This window comes from Rhagoletis zephyria, unplaced genomic scaffold, assembly GCF_001687245.7.
Source record: "Rhagoletis zephyria isolate East Lansing unplaced genomic scaffold, Rhagoletis_zephyria_1.1 Rzeph_scaffold_00096, whole genome shotgun sequence".
Lineage (NCBI taxonomy): Eukaryota > Metazoa > Arthropoda > Insecta > Diptera > Tephritidae > Rhagoletis > Rhagoletis zephyria.
The window spans coordinates 37,350-59,375 of NW_016157180.1; the positions used below are offsets into that span (position 1 = coordinate 37,350).

General features: G+C 31.7%; 1 protein-coding gene across 7 annotated transcripts in view; it reads right to left on the reverse strand.

The window, feature by feature from the left end:
* brp (ELKS/RAB6-interacting/CAST family member bruchpilot) overlaps positions 1–22,026 on the reverse strand; it is a 150,408-nt gene that overhangs the window by 19,764 nt on the left and 108,618 nt on the right. For 6 of the 7 annotated variants that reach the window (XM_017632181.1, XM_017632173.1, XM_017632189.1 and 3 more), the window contains 4 exons: positions 6,584–6,673; positions 5,463–5,708; positions 4,656–5,144; positions 4,066–4,098 (listed from right to left, as the gene is read on the reverse strand). In XM_017632181.1, coding sequence (XP_017487670.1) covers positions 4,066–4,098; positions 4,656–5,144; positions 5,463–5,708; positions 6,584–6,673 — 858 coding nt within the window. Of the gene's footprint in view, positions 1–4,065; positions 4,099–4,655; positions 5,145–5,462; positions 5,709–6,583; positions 6,674–21,453; positions 21,828–22,026 lie in introns of those variants that run through there. The other variant, XM_017632203.1, reaches the window with a different exon arrangement.

The window sequence follows — 22,026 nt, forward strand, 5'->3', positions numbered from 1 at the left end:
GTGGTGAGTAGGTATAGTCGATTCTCACGAGTATATTGCCTTAGTGCAAAATAAACGATTGTTTTTTGATTGTAACGCTACATACAATCAATTAAAAAAAAAAACTTGAGTGCAAAATATACTCGTGAAAAAGCTTGTTTCAACCTTCTGCAAAATTTCGGAGTACAGAACAACTCAGATAGGCTTATCTTTCGTATGCTGAATAGCAGAATTGTCACGAAATGGGGAATTGCCTCTGTCCAGCTTAGGGTGAGTAGAAATACTATGCAAAGGCGCGTTCTTTCATCCTTTCCTAGAGGCCATCGGGTTATCGCTTATATTGACGACGTGGCGCTCATCATCAAAACTGAGCTGCTGGATACTATGTACGAACTTACACAAGGGTATACAATGTTATTTAGTAAAAAATTGGTGGGATATTTGCTGTACATATACTGCAGTAAAATCTCTGTGAAGAAGAGAAGGAAACTCTTTCAAAGATAATCTCCTAATGCAAGTACTTATTTTGCATTGAGTCATGGTCTGGTTTAATTCATTGGGAAAGTCAAAATTAGGTTATAAGTTAGGGTGCGCAGAAAAGGGCCGTCCATGTGGGAATCCGGACGATGCCTATTCTAGCGTTTAAAGTTACTTATGTATTTGGGGCATCAGATTGCATGCTTCACTACACGCATTCCTCTAAAGGCTGAATAGAAAGTCTTTGAAACAGATGTTGGGTAGTATAGTTGGAGTAGGTCTGTTCTTTGTGGAACTCTCCGTTAATATCAAGTTTATGATTTCATTCGACTAGCTACATGCCAGTGCAATACCAATTAGAAGGGTAAACTTTGACAGCCAAGCGGCAATTAAAAGTCTAGGATTGCTTATAGTAGAATCGAAATAACCCAGCGAATGGCTGAGTTGACATATCTCTTGGTCGTTTTTGGGTTACTTAAAAATCGTCGTAACACTTTAGGTCCCTCCCCTTTGTGTGACAACATCAAGGCGCACGCCACAAATATGCGCAAGCGCCAATCTATTATTAATCTATGGGAGCGACTTATGGGCATTATTTTGCATTCGCCAGACGAAGATGCTGCATTTTTGGGTCTGATATTTGTTGGAATTTACAAGTTACGTTTTCCTTCCCCCAAGACGCTACTAAGCTTCTTCAAAGAGGCAGGTATCCTTTTATCCTCTCTGAACTGTTTTTATCAATGCCAACAAAATAAAAAGCCAAGACCTCTGAGTATTCTTGCTCTAAGTATTGAACACCTTTAGACTACCATTTGGTTTAATCGGTTAGTTTTTAGATTAAAAGGCAGAAACTATTTTTTCGTTGGTGTAGAATTCCTCCACAATGCAAAGTAAATTAATCGTATACGCTCACCACTACCACTATATCAAGCATACATCTTTATGTACATATATTTATTATTATATATGGGTCAATTCATGCCAAATCGAATAATGGTTGGAATAGACAATTTTTGATGTTTCCGACAGTGTAGGAGTATGATGTTTTGTGGAATGATTTTTAGTCATTCCATATCAAATTTGGTTAGTAGAAAAACCGGTTTCTGTATGTTTCTGATCCACAATGAATCGTACAAAGATCTGACAAAAACAATTTCCAAAGTTAAAAATTTCATAATTTCCCGGATTTCGAGAGTTTAGTTTGAATAAGTCAAAAACTATTATGGGTTTAAGATGAGATTTGGGCCCAAATAAAAAAGGTATATTAAAAAAAATCTAAAAATAAAAAAAAATTATAAATTTTGAATTCCAAAAATAGTAAAGAAAAAGCTTATAGACATTTTCGGTTAAATGTTTTATACAATATTTCAATTTACATATAGTTTTTTTTACGGATATGCATTTTTGAAGCTTGAATTTTTTTCAAATTTTAAATTAAAAATAAACTGAAATAGGAAAACAAATTTTAGCATAGTTTAGTTAGAGTTTGCAAAATTGCTCTTCTTACACCTTAAAAATTTCCTGGCAATCCCGCACGCGAAATATTTCCTAACACGTTCTGAACCATTTTTGTAACTATAATAATATTTGAGATATTCAAAAAATTATCTTGCAAAATCATCCAATTTAGAACTCGGCATAACTTTCCAAAAAAAAATTTAATTTTTTTTCCATTATAAGAACTTCGTTATATCAATGGTCCTCTGCAATAACGGCATAACTCAAAATTTCAAGTTTTTGAGTTATATACTAGATTTGGTCTACAAATAACCATATTTTTCTTACTAATGTACAGTGGAACATGTCTCACATTTATCGTGAATATTGGCATAAGTCAAAAACTGTCGATATGATAGTGATGCTGCTGTGTGAAATAACGACACTTTTCGCGTTGTGCGGTTGTTCAGTAATATCAGTGGAGTTTTTTTTTTCATTTAACTACTTAGGAGTTGTTACTTATTTCGTACTTTTGTAGTACAACCCTTACTAAATCTTTAGAAAAAAGTCATAATTTGAAAGCTTGCAAATTTTCCCATCAGAATGGCTGCAAATAATCCGGAAAAATTATGTTCCAAGACATATTATTACTAAATTACGGAACACAAAATCTTTAGCTGAAAACTATGAAATTTTAAGTTGGGTCTTTATTGGAGAGGACCATCGATATGATGAAGGCAAAGTTCTGACCAAAAATCCTCTAAATTAAAAAATGTTCGATCCCAAACATTGGGCGATTTGACATACATTTTTACCCATATGTATGAGTTCTTCATGTTCTGTTGATTTTGATAAGTGTTCTAGTGTAAAATTACTCATTCTTTAAGCTTTCATTCCGCAGGTACATCTGCAATTAATTTTGGTTAAAGTCACGTTACTGTTAACTTCTATACAAAAAAACAAGTGATTTGTAGTTTTTGGTATTTGTTATTTTAAGTTTTTGTCCAGTCGGTCATGTGTGTGCTACTCAAACGACAAAATATTTAGCATTGCTGTCAAATATTTCTGGAACTCTTATTACAAGAATGCTTATGGGGTGCAACACAACAACAATGTAGCGATATATGTTTAACATAATTGTAATCGAGCAAAGATACTTTATTTAATGCTATGGTTAGTACAAAATGTGCGCGCCTTTAATATTAATTAGAACACTTAATTTCTGAACATTTCTTTTATTATTTTATAATTGTTAAACTCGTGATTTTTTTTGTAGCAACTACAATACTTTTATATACAGTGCAGTTAAGCGTGTTCGATGATCATAAAGGCTTCGTAATTACTCGAATGTATGCTCGCTCATGAGTAACCCGCGAAAAGTGGGTGTACATTAGGGTTGATCAAAAAACAAAATCCATTTCGAAATTGGCCGTTTTCCAATCGGAAAAAAATTACGATAGACCAAAACTCTCAAATCATGGTTATTATATATATATTTTTTTAATTTTCTAGATAGATTTTGAGTATGCAGGTTTGGATGTCATCAACTTCAAGTTTCAAGGTGCCAAAAAATCGTATTTTTTTTATTTTTTTTTTTACTATTTTTTTGTGCTTTTTGGTTTTTCCATACAAGATATGTTACACAGTCGTTCTTTTATGTGAAAAAATTCGTGCCACTCTTAGCAAAAAAAAAAAATGCCAAAAATCAACGCGATTTTTTAGCAACATAAGACTTGCACACTCAAAATATTTTTAGAAATTCCTTAAAAAAAAAAGTATAAAAGAACCACAATTTGTGAAATTTTTGGAAACTTGGACGACCGTAATATTATCCGATCCGAAAACGATTTAATACGGTTATTTAATATGATCATGTTACCCGACTTTTCCGAACTATTTGAATTTTGAAACCGAAAAATTGATTTTTTTCGCCCCAATCTAATGTCACACAATGTTCACACCCTTCAAGCCACTGCTCGCTCTCTGCCCATGGCTTCTCGTGAGACATTTGTGTGCGAGCATTTATGAGGCCTCTTATGATCAACGCAATACTTCGGCATTTCCCTGCTGGTATATGCAACAGCTTAGTTTATGTTTTAATGCTATAATCGTGAACTATAGTTAGATACAAAAGTGATATTTTTTTAGGGATTTCATAGAAAAAAATCTTACTTTATGTAGTGTGGTCTGTTCATCTAGCTGCATCTATTTTGGTGGTAGTTATAGTAGTAGGTAGTAATAGTAGTAGAACATAGTTGTAGATAGGTAGGTGGTTGGTTGAGTGGAGTTAATGTGTACATGTAAATAATAATAATAATAGCACAGTAAAACATTATTGCTTTAATAAAAACACACATATATATATAGTTAGATAAGTAAATTGAGTATTCAAGGTAAATATACATATGTATGCAGGTAGTAGTATTTTATTCAATTTTATTTTTATTTTTTTTCGAGAGTTCAATGACCGAATTTCATTATCGTAATTTGTAATTAGCATTAGATTCGATAAAAAGGTTGTTTATGCATTAAAATAGTAGCAGCTATAAAAATAGTAATTTTAGGGTACAAAACATCAAACGCATATTTATATATAGTAGATAGTAGGTATATATCATATAAAAGTCTCATTAGAGTAGCATTAAAGAGAGCGACGAAGTTGGCGCGCTTTTTTGTTTTTTTGTTTTTTTTTTTTGGTATGGACTAAGTCCATTGCTCTATACTACATAGCTAACCAATCCTATCAATATGCATTCCAGTACCTGTGAGCGTTCCAAATCATGTTTCAAGCGTTCATTTTCCAATTCAAGGCGTGCGATACGTTGTTTGGTTGACTCCCAATCGGCATTGCTGCGTCCCATTTCGCATGTGGCCTTCTCTAATTCCGCCTTCGATTTACCCAATTCACTTTGCGATGCCTCCAACTTGATTTCCAATCGTTCACGTTCGGTAACGGCACGCTCCAGGCGTGTATTCAACTTTTCCACTTCACTTTCGAGTGCGCGCAACTTGATCTTGTAATCGGCAATTTCACGCTCATGTAATTCACGCTCCTCTTGCTTTTCATGTTCGGCACGATCTCGCTGTTCTCGCAGTTGGGCCATTTGTTTCTCTTTATCACCAATGGCTTCTTCGAGACTTGTGAGAGCGCCCTCGGAGCTGCTGTGATGAGCCTGCATTGCCGATAGACGTGCACGCGCCATATCCACCTGATTATCCTTCTCTTTGAGCAGATCCTCGAGATTTTCAATCTGTAGGTTGTGGCGCATGAAACGGAAGCCAAGAAACGCACAACAAGAAAACAAAAGCAAAACAAAAAAAATGGAAGAAACAAACAAATTCCAACATAGAAAACGAATTGTAAATAAAAGTAAAGATAAAATTTATGATAAATTAGTTTATTTTGTACTCAATTCGTTGCAAACATATAAGTTTGTTGAAAATTTAAGTACGCAAATTTAAAGTTCAGTGTATGTTTGATTTGGTGTGTATGGTGATGTAGTTGGACGTTGTTGTTGTGGTGGTGGTGGTTTTGTTGTGTTGTAGTGAATTTCATTATTATAGTGCACCTTTCGCTGTAACACGTTGATCTTGCGATCCTTAATCTCCATGTGATCCTTCAATTCGGTGAGTTCACTAGTCAAACGATTCCGTTCCTGCACTGTTTGTAGTGTGCCCTGCGTCTTCTTCTCAATCAGGCGATTCTTCTCCTCAAGGCGGGCGCGCAACTCCTCAACGTCAGTCTGCAACATATTGTAGTGCTCCTCCTTGGCACATAACGACTCCTTGAGAACCGCTATGTGCCGCTGATAATCCTATAAATTTTACAAAATACCAAAATATCAATGGGTTTACAGTTGGCATTATCCACTTTTTGAGGTGAAACTCGAAACTACTCTGAAGTGAGTTCCAAAATACAAGTTTCTTTTGTTTTAATGTAACTAAAAAAAATATTAGTAGTTAGAGCGCTTCATTCTAGAAAACTAAACACCGCTCAGATACTTTACTCTTCAACCTTTTTGTGAAATATTGAAAACATAGAAAGGATAGAACGGATGAGCTGTGGTTTCACCTTCATAATTTTTTCAAAAGAATCGAAGTTAAAATGAATTAGCCGCTTAAGACGACTGCCGTCTAAGCTGAATAATACAAATCGCTAAAAAAATAGACCGATACATTCACAGGGATAAGGTCCCATTCCTACTGAAAATATTTGTTGTTTAATTATATTGATAAGTCTAAGCGTTTTGCGTGGGTATATGTTCAGGGCTTGGAACGTGATCAGGATGCCGATCAATGACCAGCAAACACTTTTAGATCTCTCCCACGGATTTTAGACCAATCAGCCGCTCTACGCCTACATAAATCAAGGGAAGATTGCTTGAAAGACCTTACTGTGGGTGCTCATTCTCGACATCGAGGAAGCTTTAACAATAATCTCAGATCCCATATTAAAATTGGGGTCAAAACGGCCCTAGTTGGGTTCACATTTAATTACGTCTGATTATTTCGTAGTTACGCTTATATTACAGGAATCTCTGTTGTGGACAAACTTTAGTTTTACTAGAACGTATTCTATTACTATTGTTACATAATTTTGGTATTTAATTTTTTAAGAAACTTGTATTCGGACCACCCTTTATATGCATGTTCGCACAAAAAAAAAGCATATTCATAACCAGTCAATTACCTGATGTTGCTCTTCTAACGTTTTCATTTTGGCCGCCATCGCCAATATTTCTTGATCCCTTCTTTGTATTTCAAGACGGAATTCGTCCAACTTAAATGCCAACCAAGGTAGAATTTGGAAAAAATAAATTTCAATATATTAATTTACTGTTACACAGCGTATTTGTTTGTGTGTATTTTAAAGAGAGAATTTCAGTTCTCTAACGTTGAATGGCAATGAGAAATGTGTGCCTCATTTTTACTTTTTTTTTTTTTCAATGTAACACCAGAGAGTTATGGGCGCTAAAAAATGCATGAAAATGATGAAAATTTGATAAATGTTTAACGATTGAGAGAAGAAGATCGCGCGTTTAAGATACATAGAGCGAAAAAGAGAGAGTGCGCATATGAGCGGGAATATGAAAGTGCATTCATGATGAGATGAATGAAGATACACATATTTGTTGTTATTTATAACTCTGTACTCTGTATGCGCTTGTGAAAGACGAACAAGTTGAATTCGAAAATTTGGTTGCTTGACTTTTTCTTGCATAAACGCCGAGTCAGGCGTTGACAAACTTTATTTACTTGTGAGCGAAAATTACAAAGTTCGTATAATTCATTTAGATTTTTGTTTTTTGTTTTTGTGTAGACGAAGGTGCAGTAGTGCGCTTTACAATTTCCAATTGTGTAAATTTTGTATGCATATAGTTTCTATATACATATACGATTGCTTTTTTTGATGTTTTCTTTTTGAGTACCTGTTAGTTACTGAAATCAGCTAAATTTTTGTTTCAGTGTATGTGAGTGGGTGGTCAGTATATTCGAAATCGTAAACTGCTTGTGGGTGTACTACAGAGAGTAAGCATTGCCAAAATGTATGAAATATTTTGTTAGGGTTTAGTTTTTTAATTAATTTTATTTTTATTATATTTCAATAAAATTTGAAGATTAATTATAATATTATTTTTTGTATTCACCTTTTGTTTTTTTTTCGTTTGTCTTTAGTAATATTAATTACAATCTTTTATTGATTGTTTCGCTAAATTTTTGAACTCAGCGTATGTATGTATGCATTGCATGTATGTATATGTATTCATATATGTAAATTTAAATATATTATAAATACTGCTTTGTAATTTAATATACTAGTAGATTCAATAAATGCTTCAGTTAGTTACTTTGAATTTTATTAAAGAAACATTTTGCGATATTTGCTATTTGAAATACTTTTCAAAAGGCGAATAAAAATGATGTAGAGAAATGTTTGTGATTTGTAGAAACTCAGGTTTCTTATCATTATTCAGGGTTTCAGTTGTTCTCTATTAGTAGCGAATTAAAATACTTTTCATAGAAAAAGTTAAATATTTTGCTTCACTCAGAAGCGGGTTTTAAATGATAAGAAAGTTGCTTTCGAATTTTGGTCCTCAAATTAAAGGGAGTTTTCTAAATTGATTTCCCAGGTGTATTTTACTTTACCTAAATAACAATATCTTGTATACTTGACAAATATCGTTTGAATTTTATTCGAATTTCTAGCGAACGTTTCCTTTCTGCGGATCAGTGACAAACCCAAATAGACTACAAAGAGAGTCAATAGGCGCCCCCCGGCCCATGTTCACATCTTTTTTAAGCTTTCTTTATATTTTGTGCAGACGTTCATACCATAGAAGTTCTCTTAGTTAGCGTAACATTGTTTTGCAACAGTCACGCCGGAAACATATGTACCTCACGGCAAAACTCTTTAAAGAAGTTATAAGCCGCGCGCTCGCAGAGCTTTTTAAGCTTTCTATAAATTTTGTAAAAGCCCTCGATGCTCATTCCCAGAAAACCTAGTATGTAATGTTGAAAAAAACTTATCTAATATTTTCGCGAATCGAACTAAGTATGTTAGAATTCGATTAGAGAGTGATTAGAAAAATACTAGACATTAGAAACCAATTTAAATAAAATTTTTCTCGATATCGATATCCCTATTTGTATAGATATTTCGCTATTCGGTTTCAAGTCTTCGAACTTGGAAAACAAATTAGAATGCGAATCGTTTTCTAATCATTCTCTAGCCTAATTTTTTTTTGGTGTACTGGTTTTAAACTTTTCTAGGATTATCCATGGATACAAAGATAGCAAAATCTTCTTTGATCAACACTTTTCTTTTTTTAAACTGGTGAGCTTTCAAAGCTTTATATACTGATAAAAACTGACCTAAATGCACTTCAAACTTTTTACGTACGTAAGTATTAGTTGATGATACCTGTAAGTATTGGCTTAGTTGTTAACTTACTTCGAAAAAGGTAATTTTTTATCTAGTGAGCTTTCAATTATTACATAGCTTCTCACTGTTCTGGGACTAATTTAAGCATATATAGGTCATTGCTGCATCCAACGAAAATGCCAGTATACGTCTGCTAAAATCGATTTGATCCACTTTGTATAGCCGCGTGAGCTTACTTTGCCCATCACTGCTATAATCGACAGCTTTTCCCAATCATCAGCGACTTTGACTAAATACCCGTAGCCTTTCAGGGATATTCAGGCAACGGCCTTTCAACTCACCACAGTCTTTTGAAAGACGAAAGTCATTCGTAAGACGATTGTCCATTCTGGCAACTATGTATATTGAAAGCTCTTTTCTGAATATTTGAAATAAGTTTTCTAAAAAATAAATTAATTAAAAAATATATATTTCTTTTTAAAAATATAACCAATTAAAAGAAAGTTAAAAAACTTAAAATATAAGAAAAAAATTCATAAAATAAGTTCCTGAAAATTTAATTAAATTATTATTTTTTTAACAATAAAACAGAAAATTTAATTAAAATAAGAAAACAATTAATATATTTCTTTTTAAAATAATGAAATCAAAAAACCAAAAAAAAAATAAATCAAAAATAAAAGCAAATAAATGTAAAACAAGTAACTAGGTTTCTAAAAATTAAAGAAAATTTAAATTATATTTTTCTTTTAAAACAGTAAAACCTTAAAAATAAAATACAATGAAATTAAAAGAGACAAAAAAACGCAAGATATGTTTCTTATAATGTTTTGAATTTATACTTTGAATATGAATACGAATATGAATATATGTTTTTCTGTTGAAAACTATAAAATCAAAAATTAAAAGAAAACAAAAACCGGCGCCCGAGGACTAGACATTTGGGTCCCTCGAGTGGCATGACATGGCTTTGCTCACCCAGTCACTGCGACTGTTGGTAAAATAAGTTTTTCATCATGAAATTTGGCAAGGGAGCTTTTTATACAAGACTCCCGCCCAGGGTGTGAATTTCAAAATACTTGCAACTATCTTAGACAGAAATGTCCCATTAAAAAGGTTTAATACTAAAAAATTGCTGGTTATTACAAGAGCACGATTGAAGCTTTCTTATGAAGAAAGTCAATTAACTTATGTATCTATTACTTTGGAATCTGCAGAAATAATACCTTTAACGTATTTTAAACGAACTAATGTTGAGCAGAGGGAGCTTTTATACTGTGACCAACTAAATAAATACTTAAATAAAATGTAAATAAGCTTGGTGGGCGTTCCTATAAATTGACTAACTCGGTTGCACGTTGCCTTTTATAGCAAATATCGCTTTTTGTAAATAAGTATGTACATACATAGATTTTGTGTGTAAGTAAGAATTAATTATTTTATACTGTTTATCAACTAAACTGCCTATAACGGAACTTAAAACTTAATGAAATGTTATATTACATACATATTTACCTTTTTTTTGTAATTTCACCATATGTATTATGCATGTTTGTATTTGTATGTACGCATACATACGCACAATTTTGCATTCGCTTCTTTGTTAATGTGTAGAAAGCTTAACATTTCGTCCTTTACTAAATCACTATCTTCTAATTACATACTATCTACTATGCATTACATTTAGGCTTGTATGTATGTATTTGTGTATATGCTAATCAAAAAGAATAACAGTCAGTTTACATATACGTAAATAGTATCAATATACCATTAACGGTATTTTTGTTTAAATGCAAGTTGCTTTATTTGTATGTATGTAAGTAAATATGTATACAATTACACTGAATTATTGGCTAGTCTGCGCTATTTTCATTTACGAGTACCAGTATTATTGTATTAGATATACCTTTATGTAAAATGTATAAGCATACATATAAGTAAGTAGAATTTCTTGAGTATTTTCGTTAGTTCTGGTAAATTTGCCGATTTTATTAACAAGAAATTATATGTTTGTGTATATTGTATGACTTTGCATATCATAGCATAGATTTTTCGTTTGTAGAAGTTCGAAGAAATATCGTTGACTTTCGTTACTAATAGTTCTAGTTCGTCGAATTTGTTAGGCTGTGTGGAAATATTTCGTTAACAAAAATCGAATCTTGCGAAACTTTGCGGCAGCATTTTCAAAAACTAATCAATACTAAGTTCTTCAAAACATTGATCTTGTGTATAATTTTTTAAAATTTTGGATGTATGTATTAGGGTGGGTATTTTTTTTTTTGACTATGAGAGTATAGCGTATAATGCACAGAAAATTTGGGTCTAAAATCAATTTGGAGTTCGCAAAACTGCAAAAATAGGTTTTGAAGAAAATGTGAAAATTTTCACTGTTGCGCCCTCTGGAGGACGTTTTAAGTAAAAGATAAGCGCGGAACGGATTCCTCATACCAAAAAACCTCTATTCAAAATTTAAGCGCTTTTTTACGGCACTCAAGCAAAATAAATGCTAAGAAACCTATTTTCGCAATTCGCAACTCCAAATAGATTTTAGACCTGCAAATTTTCTTAGAATCTCAGAATCTTGGAATCTTTCTATACAAGACGCGCATAGTCAACAAAATCTTCCATATAAATTAACCCGCCCTAGTATGTATACTTGTAACCAGTTTTATGGGAAACACACTAACAATAGTTTGATGGACACAAAAATTAACGTTATTGTGAAAAGCACCATTATTAGGCCAGGCACTTAAGGCGGAAAAAAATTCCGCCCAGTTTAAAAAGGGTAACGAGCGTATCAGAAAAATACTTTTATAAATTTTAGTCAATCTCTGAATTTGACAGGAAATATTTTTTAATTAATTACAAACTATTGACAATTACGGCATCGCTGATAATATCACTGAAGAATTAAAAAAAAAAAAAAAATACAAGAAGTGATCGTAATTTTTTGAAACTTTGGTAGTAAAGTCCTACTTCTCGGAGATTTATAAAATGACCTTGGTTTTTTTCGTAAGGGTAACCAGTTTCAAAAAACCCAGGTTTTTATTACAGGTTAACAATTTTTAGTAAAGCGGTATTATTGTGATAATTTAAATAATGAAATCGGACTTTTTACCGATTACCATTAACGAAAAATCCGAATTTTAGTATCGGTTTCCATTTTGTTTTTTATATTTTGGGTAAAAATGGCTCTACTTATGAATTTAGTAATTTTTGAAACATTGCATAGTTTATATTTTTTTAAATACTGTAACGTCGGCAGTGGGAGTGGTTGTTATTCAATTACAAAATTTTCCAACACTTTTCTTAGTAACGCCATGAAATTTTATTTCGAAATTAGTAATAGATATACTAAAAATGCAAATTTTTCAAAATAAGTAACCGGGGTAAAAATCGATTTCAAATTTTTCAAAACAAGTATTTGGTACAAAAAAAAAACGATTTAAATTAATCAAAATTAGTAACCGGTACTAAAACCTTGGTTTTTCGAAATTCCTAACCGGCACAAATACTGTTTTTTTTTGTGAAATCACAGTGAAAATTTATTCAAAAAATTATAACCACCTTTCAAATTGAGATAAAGAACATTTTCTTATTTTGACTGAACTATTCTGAACAGCATGGTACCTTTTTTACCCTATGCAGAATTTTTTCCAGGTACACCTTCAATTTTTCGGCGCTGAAATCTTCAAAGTTATGGCGTACTGTCTCCAGCAGAATAAAAACGTTCTGCGAACAATTTAATGGAAGACACTCGTCAGAGGATAAGAGGTAGGCCTATTTGCTTAAAATGCCGAATATAATCATTTGAGAATGCCACAAAGTAAATATGGCAATGAAATTCCGGTCTTGCTGTAAAAAATCGATAAACTTGCAGAAGAAACGACAGATTAAAACCCATACGCATCTTGGATTTAAAACAGTTCCAGATAGCTAGTAGGCTCAAAAAATGGTCAAATTACGTCAAACATTGTAAAAGATCTACAAGCACAAAATTGAAGTCATCGAGATCGTAGGTAATCGTCGCAATTTTGCAAATTTGCAAGACAAAATGACATGCCATTCAAGTTTTGAGCCAAGCTTTCTATCAAATAGGCTTGAGTTTTCTAGGTTATGTTATAAAAATTCAAATTTACCGCAGTCGCATGTTATAGTTAAAAACTCTATGAGTATTTAGAAAAAAAGTTAAGATCAATGAAGCTTTGAGTAGTCAGCGAAATTTTGTCCCAACCGATGCTTTTCTTTCTGTTGCGCGACGCTTCTACCAACACTGATCTGGCACGGCCAAGTCTTTTTTTGTTTAAAATGGGAAGGGTCGTTGTAATCCTAGTTTTCTAATATTTAGTGCTGAAAAAAGAGATATAAAATATTCGCTGGAAAAACCTCACTAATAGTTTTCTGTAAACTAAAATAGTAAAACGTCTTAAAAAAAATTGTAGTAATCCGGTTAATGCTCTTTCTTTTTATAATTAAAAAAAGGCGCCTGAAAATATGCTACCCACAACTACAAAGTTTTTCTTATCTTAGTTGTTCGATAATATAAAAATTATTTGTTGATGTTGATTGAGTATTTCGACAGAATGCGCAGATGATGTACTTGTTGCATTCGAGTACTCATTTGTAGCTTTTGATTTATATACGTATGTAAGTAACTAAATATTTAGGTATATACAACACTTTGGGCAGTAAATTGTTACAATTGGAATAATAAAGCCTTTAAATGCGCACACAAGCTTAAAGCAAAAGTGTGTGGGTACATAAATATTTGTTTTAGTAAATTGCATTGGAAAAACTTTTTAGGTTGTTAGTAAAATATTGTTGAGGGGTAAATATTATTTATTTGGTTAACAGATTTTAAGTATAATCTTAAGAAGCAGCCATAGTATACGTGTTACTTAAATATTTCAGTTTTCAGATTCTTAATTTTTTATACGTACTTGTTTTTCAATGTATTATTAATCAATTACTAACCATTACAAGCTTATGCAATACAAGGTTTGCATGTCTGTTCTACACATGCATACATACATATAGTTTCGCTTTAGCTACCTTATACAAATTTATGTTTCAGTTGACCTAGAATTTTTTATTTGTTTTGTTTTTTTTTCAAAATCTTTACATCAAATTCTTCAACGTTTGCATTGCACTATGAACAACATTACATTACTTTTGTAATTGACCTTCATTTCTAATCACACTCTAGCTGGGGAAATTTTATTTTATTATATATTTTTTATTAATTGAATACTTTTTTAACGTTAAATTTGCATATTTTTTTGTTTGTTTTTGGGCACAAAAACTTATTTTCATAGTAAATGCTTTTTTTGTGATTTTTGTTTGTAAAAGGAAGCTTGCCTCTGGTTGTTAAATGGAAATTTTAAACGCCGATCGTTTTAAAGAATAACAATTTTTTTTTAAATACTTTTTTTAATTAATATTTTTTTTTTTTGGAAAAAGCTTATTTTAAAAATATTTTTTTTTTTTTTGTAATTTATAGCTGTATTAAATTATGCAATTATTAAAATTTATTAGAATTTTGGTTCCGTATTTAATATTTTGCAGAAAAAAGTCTATAAAGGAATTTCATATATACATACCTACGCATGCATTAGGATGGTCCTTAAAATGCCACCATAGTGGCGCATCCCTGTATTTTTTTCTAAATTCAAAATAACGATATCACCGAGATTTAAAAAGCTGAAAAGTTTAGGTGTCGCCACCAGGGTCATAAAAAATCATTTTTTTTTTTAAATCGCATAAATTTGACAAAATTTTAACTTTGACCTGCTATAATTCAGCGAGATTATGAATTTATACGAATAAGTTGCAATAATATGTCAGATTTCTCATATTTCAATTAAAAAAATTAGTCAAATTTTTGCGATTTAATTTTTTTTTAAATTTTTTAAACTCTGGTAGCGGCTCTTAAAAAGTTGTTTATAGTTTTGGAAACTTTCGTGGATGTCTTTAGTTTTTATGTGGAAAAAAATAGAGCGCCGCTCCGCACAAAATGTTTATGTTAATATTTGACGGAACACCCTAGCATTCATATACAGTCAGTCAATAAAGTTTATGTACAGCCAATTTTTTACAATACGGGCAACTATTTTTTAAATATTTTATTTTCAGATAATTTTCTATAAAAATTTGGTTAATTCTATAACAAAAAACCCATAAATCAGAGTTCCAAACCTTGTGCAAAATTGTTATTATACTAAAATTGAATGGGCTAAAAAACTGCATACTCAACTTTTGATATATTGAATGAAATTTTGCAGAATTTTCTTTAATTTTGCACAAGGTTTGGATCTTTGATTTTTGGGGTTTTGTTGTAGAATTAACTCTTTTTTTATAAAAAAATAGCGAAAAATAAAATTTTTAAAAAATAGTTTCCCGTATTGTAAAAAATTCGTTGTACCTAAACTTAATTGACTGACTGTATGTAGGTTAGTTAAACACCATTTTGGCGTTGTAATTTGAATTTTAATTAATTTTTAAGCTTAACATCGAAAGTAACAATTTTCAATAGAATAATACGCAGATTTTTTAACATTTCATAATAATTTGTTGTTTGTTTTTTTTTTTAACATATAATTACTCATATATACAGTCTTACTTGTTTTTCTTTGCTTTGTTTTACTTTTTGCTTCTGCTGTTACAGTGTTGCATTTGCGCCTGTTTTCTACAAGCATTTTATTCTGACGTTTTTGAGGCGCGCAGTCGGACACAGTTATTTATTAGCAAACACTTAATTATAATTTAAATGCATTTATTTATAACTTTAAATATTGTTTTTTCTTCTTCTTTTGTTTTGTGAAAATTGTCCTGAGTTCTCTGCAACTACTACAATTCAACCACGCAATTTCTTATTTTCTTTTCTACTTCATAATAAAACATACATATTTTCCCTTTCTCTGTCACTTCAATATATATATAACTAAGTAAAAGTAATATTTGCTGTTGGACTTGTAAGTTGACAACTCGAAAAAATTTGTTATTATTGTATAATAAGAAAATTATTAATTTTCTTAAAAATTGTTTTTTTTTTGTTAGCAGAAATCTATGCTTTTAATACAAGTACTTAATTTTTAATTTCATATACATTTGTAGATACTTTTTGAATAAGCAATTAATTAAGTAAATAAGTTTCATAAGTATAATAGTTAAGTTTTTCTAAGCATTCCCCTATTTTCTTCGACTATGTATACACGTATTTATGTCTGTATATATATTCATACATTTGTGTGTTTGTAATACACTAAAATGGCATGGCACATTCAATTGGTGTTTTACTCCTGTTTTCTTTGCTCTTTTTAGCCTTTAAATTAAAATATATATTAGGTAATTATGTTTGCTTGTATGCCTGTAGCTATACTACTGAAGATAACCGTAATTGGGAACATTTATATACCATCTAATTAAGTTATAAATGGTTAAAATACGATAACGTCAAAGCTTTCAAAAATCATGCGCATACGCCAGAGAACTGATTTTTTCAGATAGTGTATATATGTATTTTTTCAACAAAAAATTTTTTAACTAAAACCAAATCATGTACTGGGAGAATTATATTTAGTTGAATTGACTACGCTCGATTTTTCGGTGCGCTATATATTTATGAGCTCAAATGATTAATTTATATGTAGAGCTGAATGGCTTAAGATGGAGGAAATTAAATATAAAAAAAAATACCAACTGAAACACCTCATGCATATTTTTGATTTGAAATCAATTAAAATATCAGGAAACTACTACATACTATAAGTATTCAAAGCAAATATTTTTGTATGCGTTAACATCATTGCTCACAGCAGCGGTGGAATTTGCGTTAACCATTTAATTTATAATTTTTCATTAGAATCAGCCTTTTCCAAAATTGTTCGTTGCATAGGGGAGTGGCCAAAATTTGCATTAACGGGCAGCCGTAAGTGCGGGACCTTTTCGGGCCTAGTTCGCCACCAGTTCAGGACTTTTTCGAGACCGTAAATAAGTGAGGGTCTCACAAGGAACCCTTTGCTCACAAACATGATAAAAACAGACGCATTCATACAATTTGGTGTTACCAGACCAGCTGATTTCACAGCGAATTGATAAAAACATTACAAGGTAAAATAATTCTCTCAATTCGTCGGTTATGACTTTTCCGGGCGCTTGCAAGTGATTTTAAATCCAAACAAATTTTGTGGTTTAAGATTAGGAATGAGTAAATGTTTGTGAGTTTATGTTTTGAATTTAAAAATTATAATGTTTGCAGGCGTCATATGGCCTCTGAATGGTTTTATTATAGCTCACAAATACATTGATTCGAAATCTAAGGTAATATCGAACAACGATATTTAGCAATTTTGACCGTGCCACCAACGATACATTGATGTCGCCAGTGAATGCAGAGCAAAAAGTGAACCAAAAATTACGCTGAAGTTGGCATAACGCAAAACCGGTTTGTCTCCAAACCAAATTTGACAAAGAGGCGTGAGAAATTTGTTCCAAAATAAATCAGTACAAATCTCTTCAAATATCAATGCGGACTCTGAGCATTGCTCACTAGAAAATTTCAAAAACTTCTTCGCGAACGCAACATTATTCCAGACGTCATTGGAACATATGCCTTCTAACGACCATAAGATCATCATCCGAGCGTGTAAACGTGCCACTGGAAGTTATGGACGTCAATTTAATGCCCCACAATTGATGAAGTTACCGTAGTTTGTGAGCATGTTGAGGGCGGACGAAGTACGTGGGATCTGCTGGCATAAAACTTAATACAAAGCCGTAAAACGCTTTTCCAGTAGGATATATTGTGGTCATGACTGTCTTAAATACATTTTCTTAAGATTTTGAAATTAAAAAGGAATAAGTCTAGATATATACTAAGACATTTTTTAAACGTGGCAACTATTTTGACAGCCCTTTTCTGTCTTTCGAAAAACTATTTGAAAGGCCTGTTAACGAGGAGTTTTTAGCGTTATTCTGTTAGCAACAAATTTTCTAAAAATTAAACGAAATTAAGAAAATATATGTTTTTATATTTAAAACAATAAAAACTAAAAACTTGAAGAAACTTCAATTCAGAAAATAAAAATAATTTAAATAAGTTCCTAAAATTAAATTAATATTACAAAATTATGTATTTTTTTAATACAATAAAATCTAAAAATTAAAGAAAATTCAATTAGATAGAAAAAAATAATTACGAAAAAAAGACAAATAAATTTCTAAACGCTAAATGTAATATCTTTCTATTTAAAATCATATAATCTTAAATAAACTGAAAATTACATTAAAACGGAAGTAAGTTAAAAAAATAAAAAGTAATAATAAAAAAGTTCCTAAAAATATTAAAAATTATTTTTATTGAATTTAAGATATGTATGCGCAATATATAAAAACTAAAAGAAACTTATATGAAAAAAAAAAATACAAAAATAAATAAATAAAAATTAAATGAAAAAAAGAAAGAAAAGAAAAAAAGAATAACATAAGTTTCTAAAAACTAAAGGTTTAACAAAGGCTTCTTTTTAAAACAACAAAATTTAATAATTAAAAGAAGAAAAAAATAAAAAGATAAAATAAGTTCCCAAAAATTTTATGAAATTGAAAATATATTTTGCGCTTTAAAATAATATAATCTACAAATAAAAAGAAACCTAAATTAAAAAAGAAAATAAGTAAAAAAACAAAATGTATTTCTAAGAAATAAATGAAATAAAAAATGCATGTAAATGAAATAAATAAAAAAGTTAATTTATTTTTCCTTTTCAAATAATAAAATATAAAAATTTTGAGTAATTAAAAAAAAAAATATTAAAAAGGGAAATAAAATCCGCTACCCGAAGGCTCGAAACTCACTCGACCAGTGCTAACTACTGTTGGAGCAGCGTAAACAAAATGATATACAATTGCTTTCTGTCAAAGGAGTTTTTCACCATGAAAGTTGACAAGCAAGCTTTTTTGTAAGACTTTTTTGCCAGAATAAAGAAAATATTTCAAACCATCTTACCTACTGTCTTTCAGTTGGCTCACAAAAGACTTTCAGTTATCTTAGCCAGAATTTCGCTGTTACTATTTTAAACAAGAGAACTGATTATTTTTTATTTTGTATTTGTGAGGCTGTTTCAATAAAAAGTTTTATGTTTTTTCGAGGACGTTCAGATTTTTTTTCGATATTTTCGGGATACTTCGTGTTTCAGTGTTCCGGGTGTCTCGTAGAATTTTTTCGGGACTTCTTCAATACTTTTTGGGGCATTCTCGAAACTTTTAGGGATTTTTTCAGAACTGATTGGGATTTTTCGAGAAGTGGTTTTTCAGGAAATTTCTGTTTCAAATGCGCACTTATTTTTACGTGGTTTTTTTGGATGCCCACAAAAAAAAAAAAAAGGCGAAAAATAACAGATACTAGATACATGTGACTTGCTCAATAAAATAAAAATAAATTTTTTGGGTTTTATTATAAAACTCATACTCTGTACCATCTTTGCTACTGACAGATAGAGGTTAAGAGGAGCATGTTGCATTTAAAGTTAATGTAAAGAAAACAGGCATGCATTACAGCTCACGCAGTTTAATTGTAAATATTTAACTATATTGGGTTCGAATATGAAACTCTATTAATTTTTTGTTGAACGTAACTGCGTAGCGCATTGAGAATAAAGTACGTAGTCAAAGAAAACAATTTGGAGTAATTACCTGCTCCTAACCATTGTTCAATATATTATTAGGTTCCCACCTACATACATACTTATGTATATAGTTGTCTAGCTACACATTTAAGATTTACGAGTATATTGGCATTTTGTTGAAGTATGTAAGTACATATGAATGTCGCATCTGTATACTAAATATGTTCCATTTATTACGTATTTATGTACACCTACATATTCTTGTATGTGTGTATAAATGTTGATTACCTTTAGATATTCATTTCACTAAATAAGTATTTGACTATTTCGCGTTTGTCATTACGACTAAATGCCTTCATTAGCACCATTTTTACGAGTATGATGAGTATACGACAGGCTATGTATGCATGTATGTATTTAGGTATATGTATATTTATGTATTATATTAAGTATTATATTGTATATGTATGTATATGTATGTAAAAGCATTTATGTATATGGCAACAAGATAACGCTCATGTACATATACATATGCACTGAAGTATATACATACATATGTACCTATATCGGAACATATATATTATTTTCGATATAACTGCTTTGTAGTTGCTTTTAATGCGCTGATTTCTCAGCTTAATACTCGTTGTATCTGGCTAGATATTGGAAATTTTTTCTCCACGCTTTTGTTACATTTTTACGATAATCTAGATACCATGTAATTACGAGTAACTAAGTATGTATGCTTGTATGTATGTATGTACGTATAGAGTATGCGCATGATATGTGAAAACATTATGCTTAATATTCTTCAGCAATTTCGTAGTACGCTTTATACATATGTACATATCTAAGTACTATGTATGTATGTATGTACCTATGTACGGAGTATACGAGCAATATACGTACTCCTGTGATGTTAGTCGCATGTTGTTGCATTACAGCTGTAGTTGTAGTACGGACTCAGTACACAAATTAACTAAACAAACTGGGTATTAGTTAGTTATGTATGTATGTATGTAGTTAGTAGGGGGTATAAAAGTATGTGTAGAGGGGGTGAGGGATTTGGTCTCCTTACTGCAGGACCCTAATCTAACTAAAAATTGCGAACATTCGATCGCCTCCAATATACAGCACTCGACGCTAACAAAAAACAGTTCACTTCATTCCGTGCAATGTCGGGTCATAATCAATCATTTACCAATTATTTGTGGCTGTTCGGGTGCACCAATTCGTTTAACGTTTCGCGCGTTTAAGCGCCGCTCGTTCGCAGCGTCTCAGTGTCGCAGGGGTCGCTTGGTCTCACTCCAATTGCTGTTGATGAAGAACTACGAGTATATGTATATGCATGTATGTATGTATGTAAGTAAAGGAACAGCGTAAATGCAAGCAGCTCTTCTCATGTCGCACTCTGATTGCACGTTTTTCATTTTTCCCCAGGCCTAATCGTTTTTCACTAATTTATTTATTATTAATTTTAAACTTGCTAGTAAGTTTGTTTCTTTTGCTTTGCTTGAGTGCTGCGGAAATTTCAATTCTTGCCAATCTAAGAATTTTGCTTGCAGCCAATTGCTTTGTTTTCTAAAATTACTTTGTTAATTTTGATTTTGCATAATTTTGTTTATGTTTCTTCCAGTTCGTTAACTAATTATTAATAATCCTCTAATTTCAATTTCGCATTTTATATTTTGTCAATCAATCTACCAATTTTTTTCGGCTCAATTTCACACTCATCCGCTTGCGCTTGTTCTATGCAATAAAGTACAGCACGCACTTAGTTTTCATTTCAGCTGCTGCTGTTGTTGTTGTTGTTGTTCTAATTATTGTTGTTGTGCCCATTGCTGTACATTGCAGTAACTAGTTGATGTTGTTGTTGTTTTTTTTTTTTTTTTTTTTTTTTTTTTTTTTTTTTTTTTTTTTTTTTTTTTTTTTTTTTTTTTTTTTTTTTTTTTTTTTNAATTTTTTTTTTTTTTTTTTTTTTTTTTTTTTTTTTTTTTTTTTTGTAACTTAACCTTAGGAGTCTAATGATAGCGTATCTACGTCAAATTTAAAACTTACTTGTCGTTTATGCTCGGGTGGCAGTTTCGGATAGTCTAAATCTATTTTCGAATATGGCGACATATGATGATGGTGATGATGGTATGGTGTGCTTGTATGATGGCTTAATGAGGCTGATGTTGTGGGATGATGATGGTGGCTGAGATGCTGCTGGCTGGCCAAATGGCTGAGGTGATGTTGATGCGTTTGTGCTTGTTGTTGCTGGTGCAGTTGTTGTTGTTGTTGTTGTTGGTGAAGTTGGTGATGATATGACGACGGCGCAGTATGTATGCTATCATATGCCGCTGCCGCTGCTGCTGCTGCTGCCATGCCCGCCGCCCCACTTGTCACGCCGCCAACGCCACCAACGCCACCGCCTGCACTTAGTCCGCCGCGCCCAGTCAGCCCCGCATCGTCTAGCGCGCTGCTGGTGAGTGTTGCCGCAAATGGACCACTCGTTTCGCGCAACGCCGCCAACGGATGCGTTTGCATGTGATGCTGCTGCTGGTGCACGTGGTACTGATGCAACGGATTCAGCTGCTGCTGCACCGAGTGGTGGATGTGCGCCGACGGGTGCTGGGCGCCGGGCGGCGG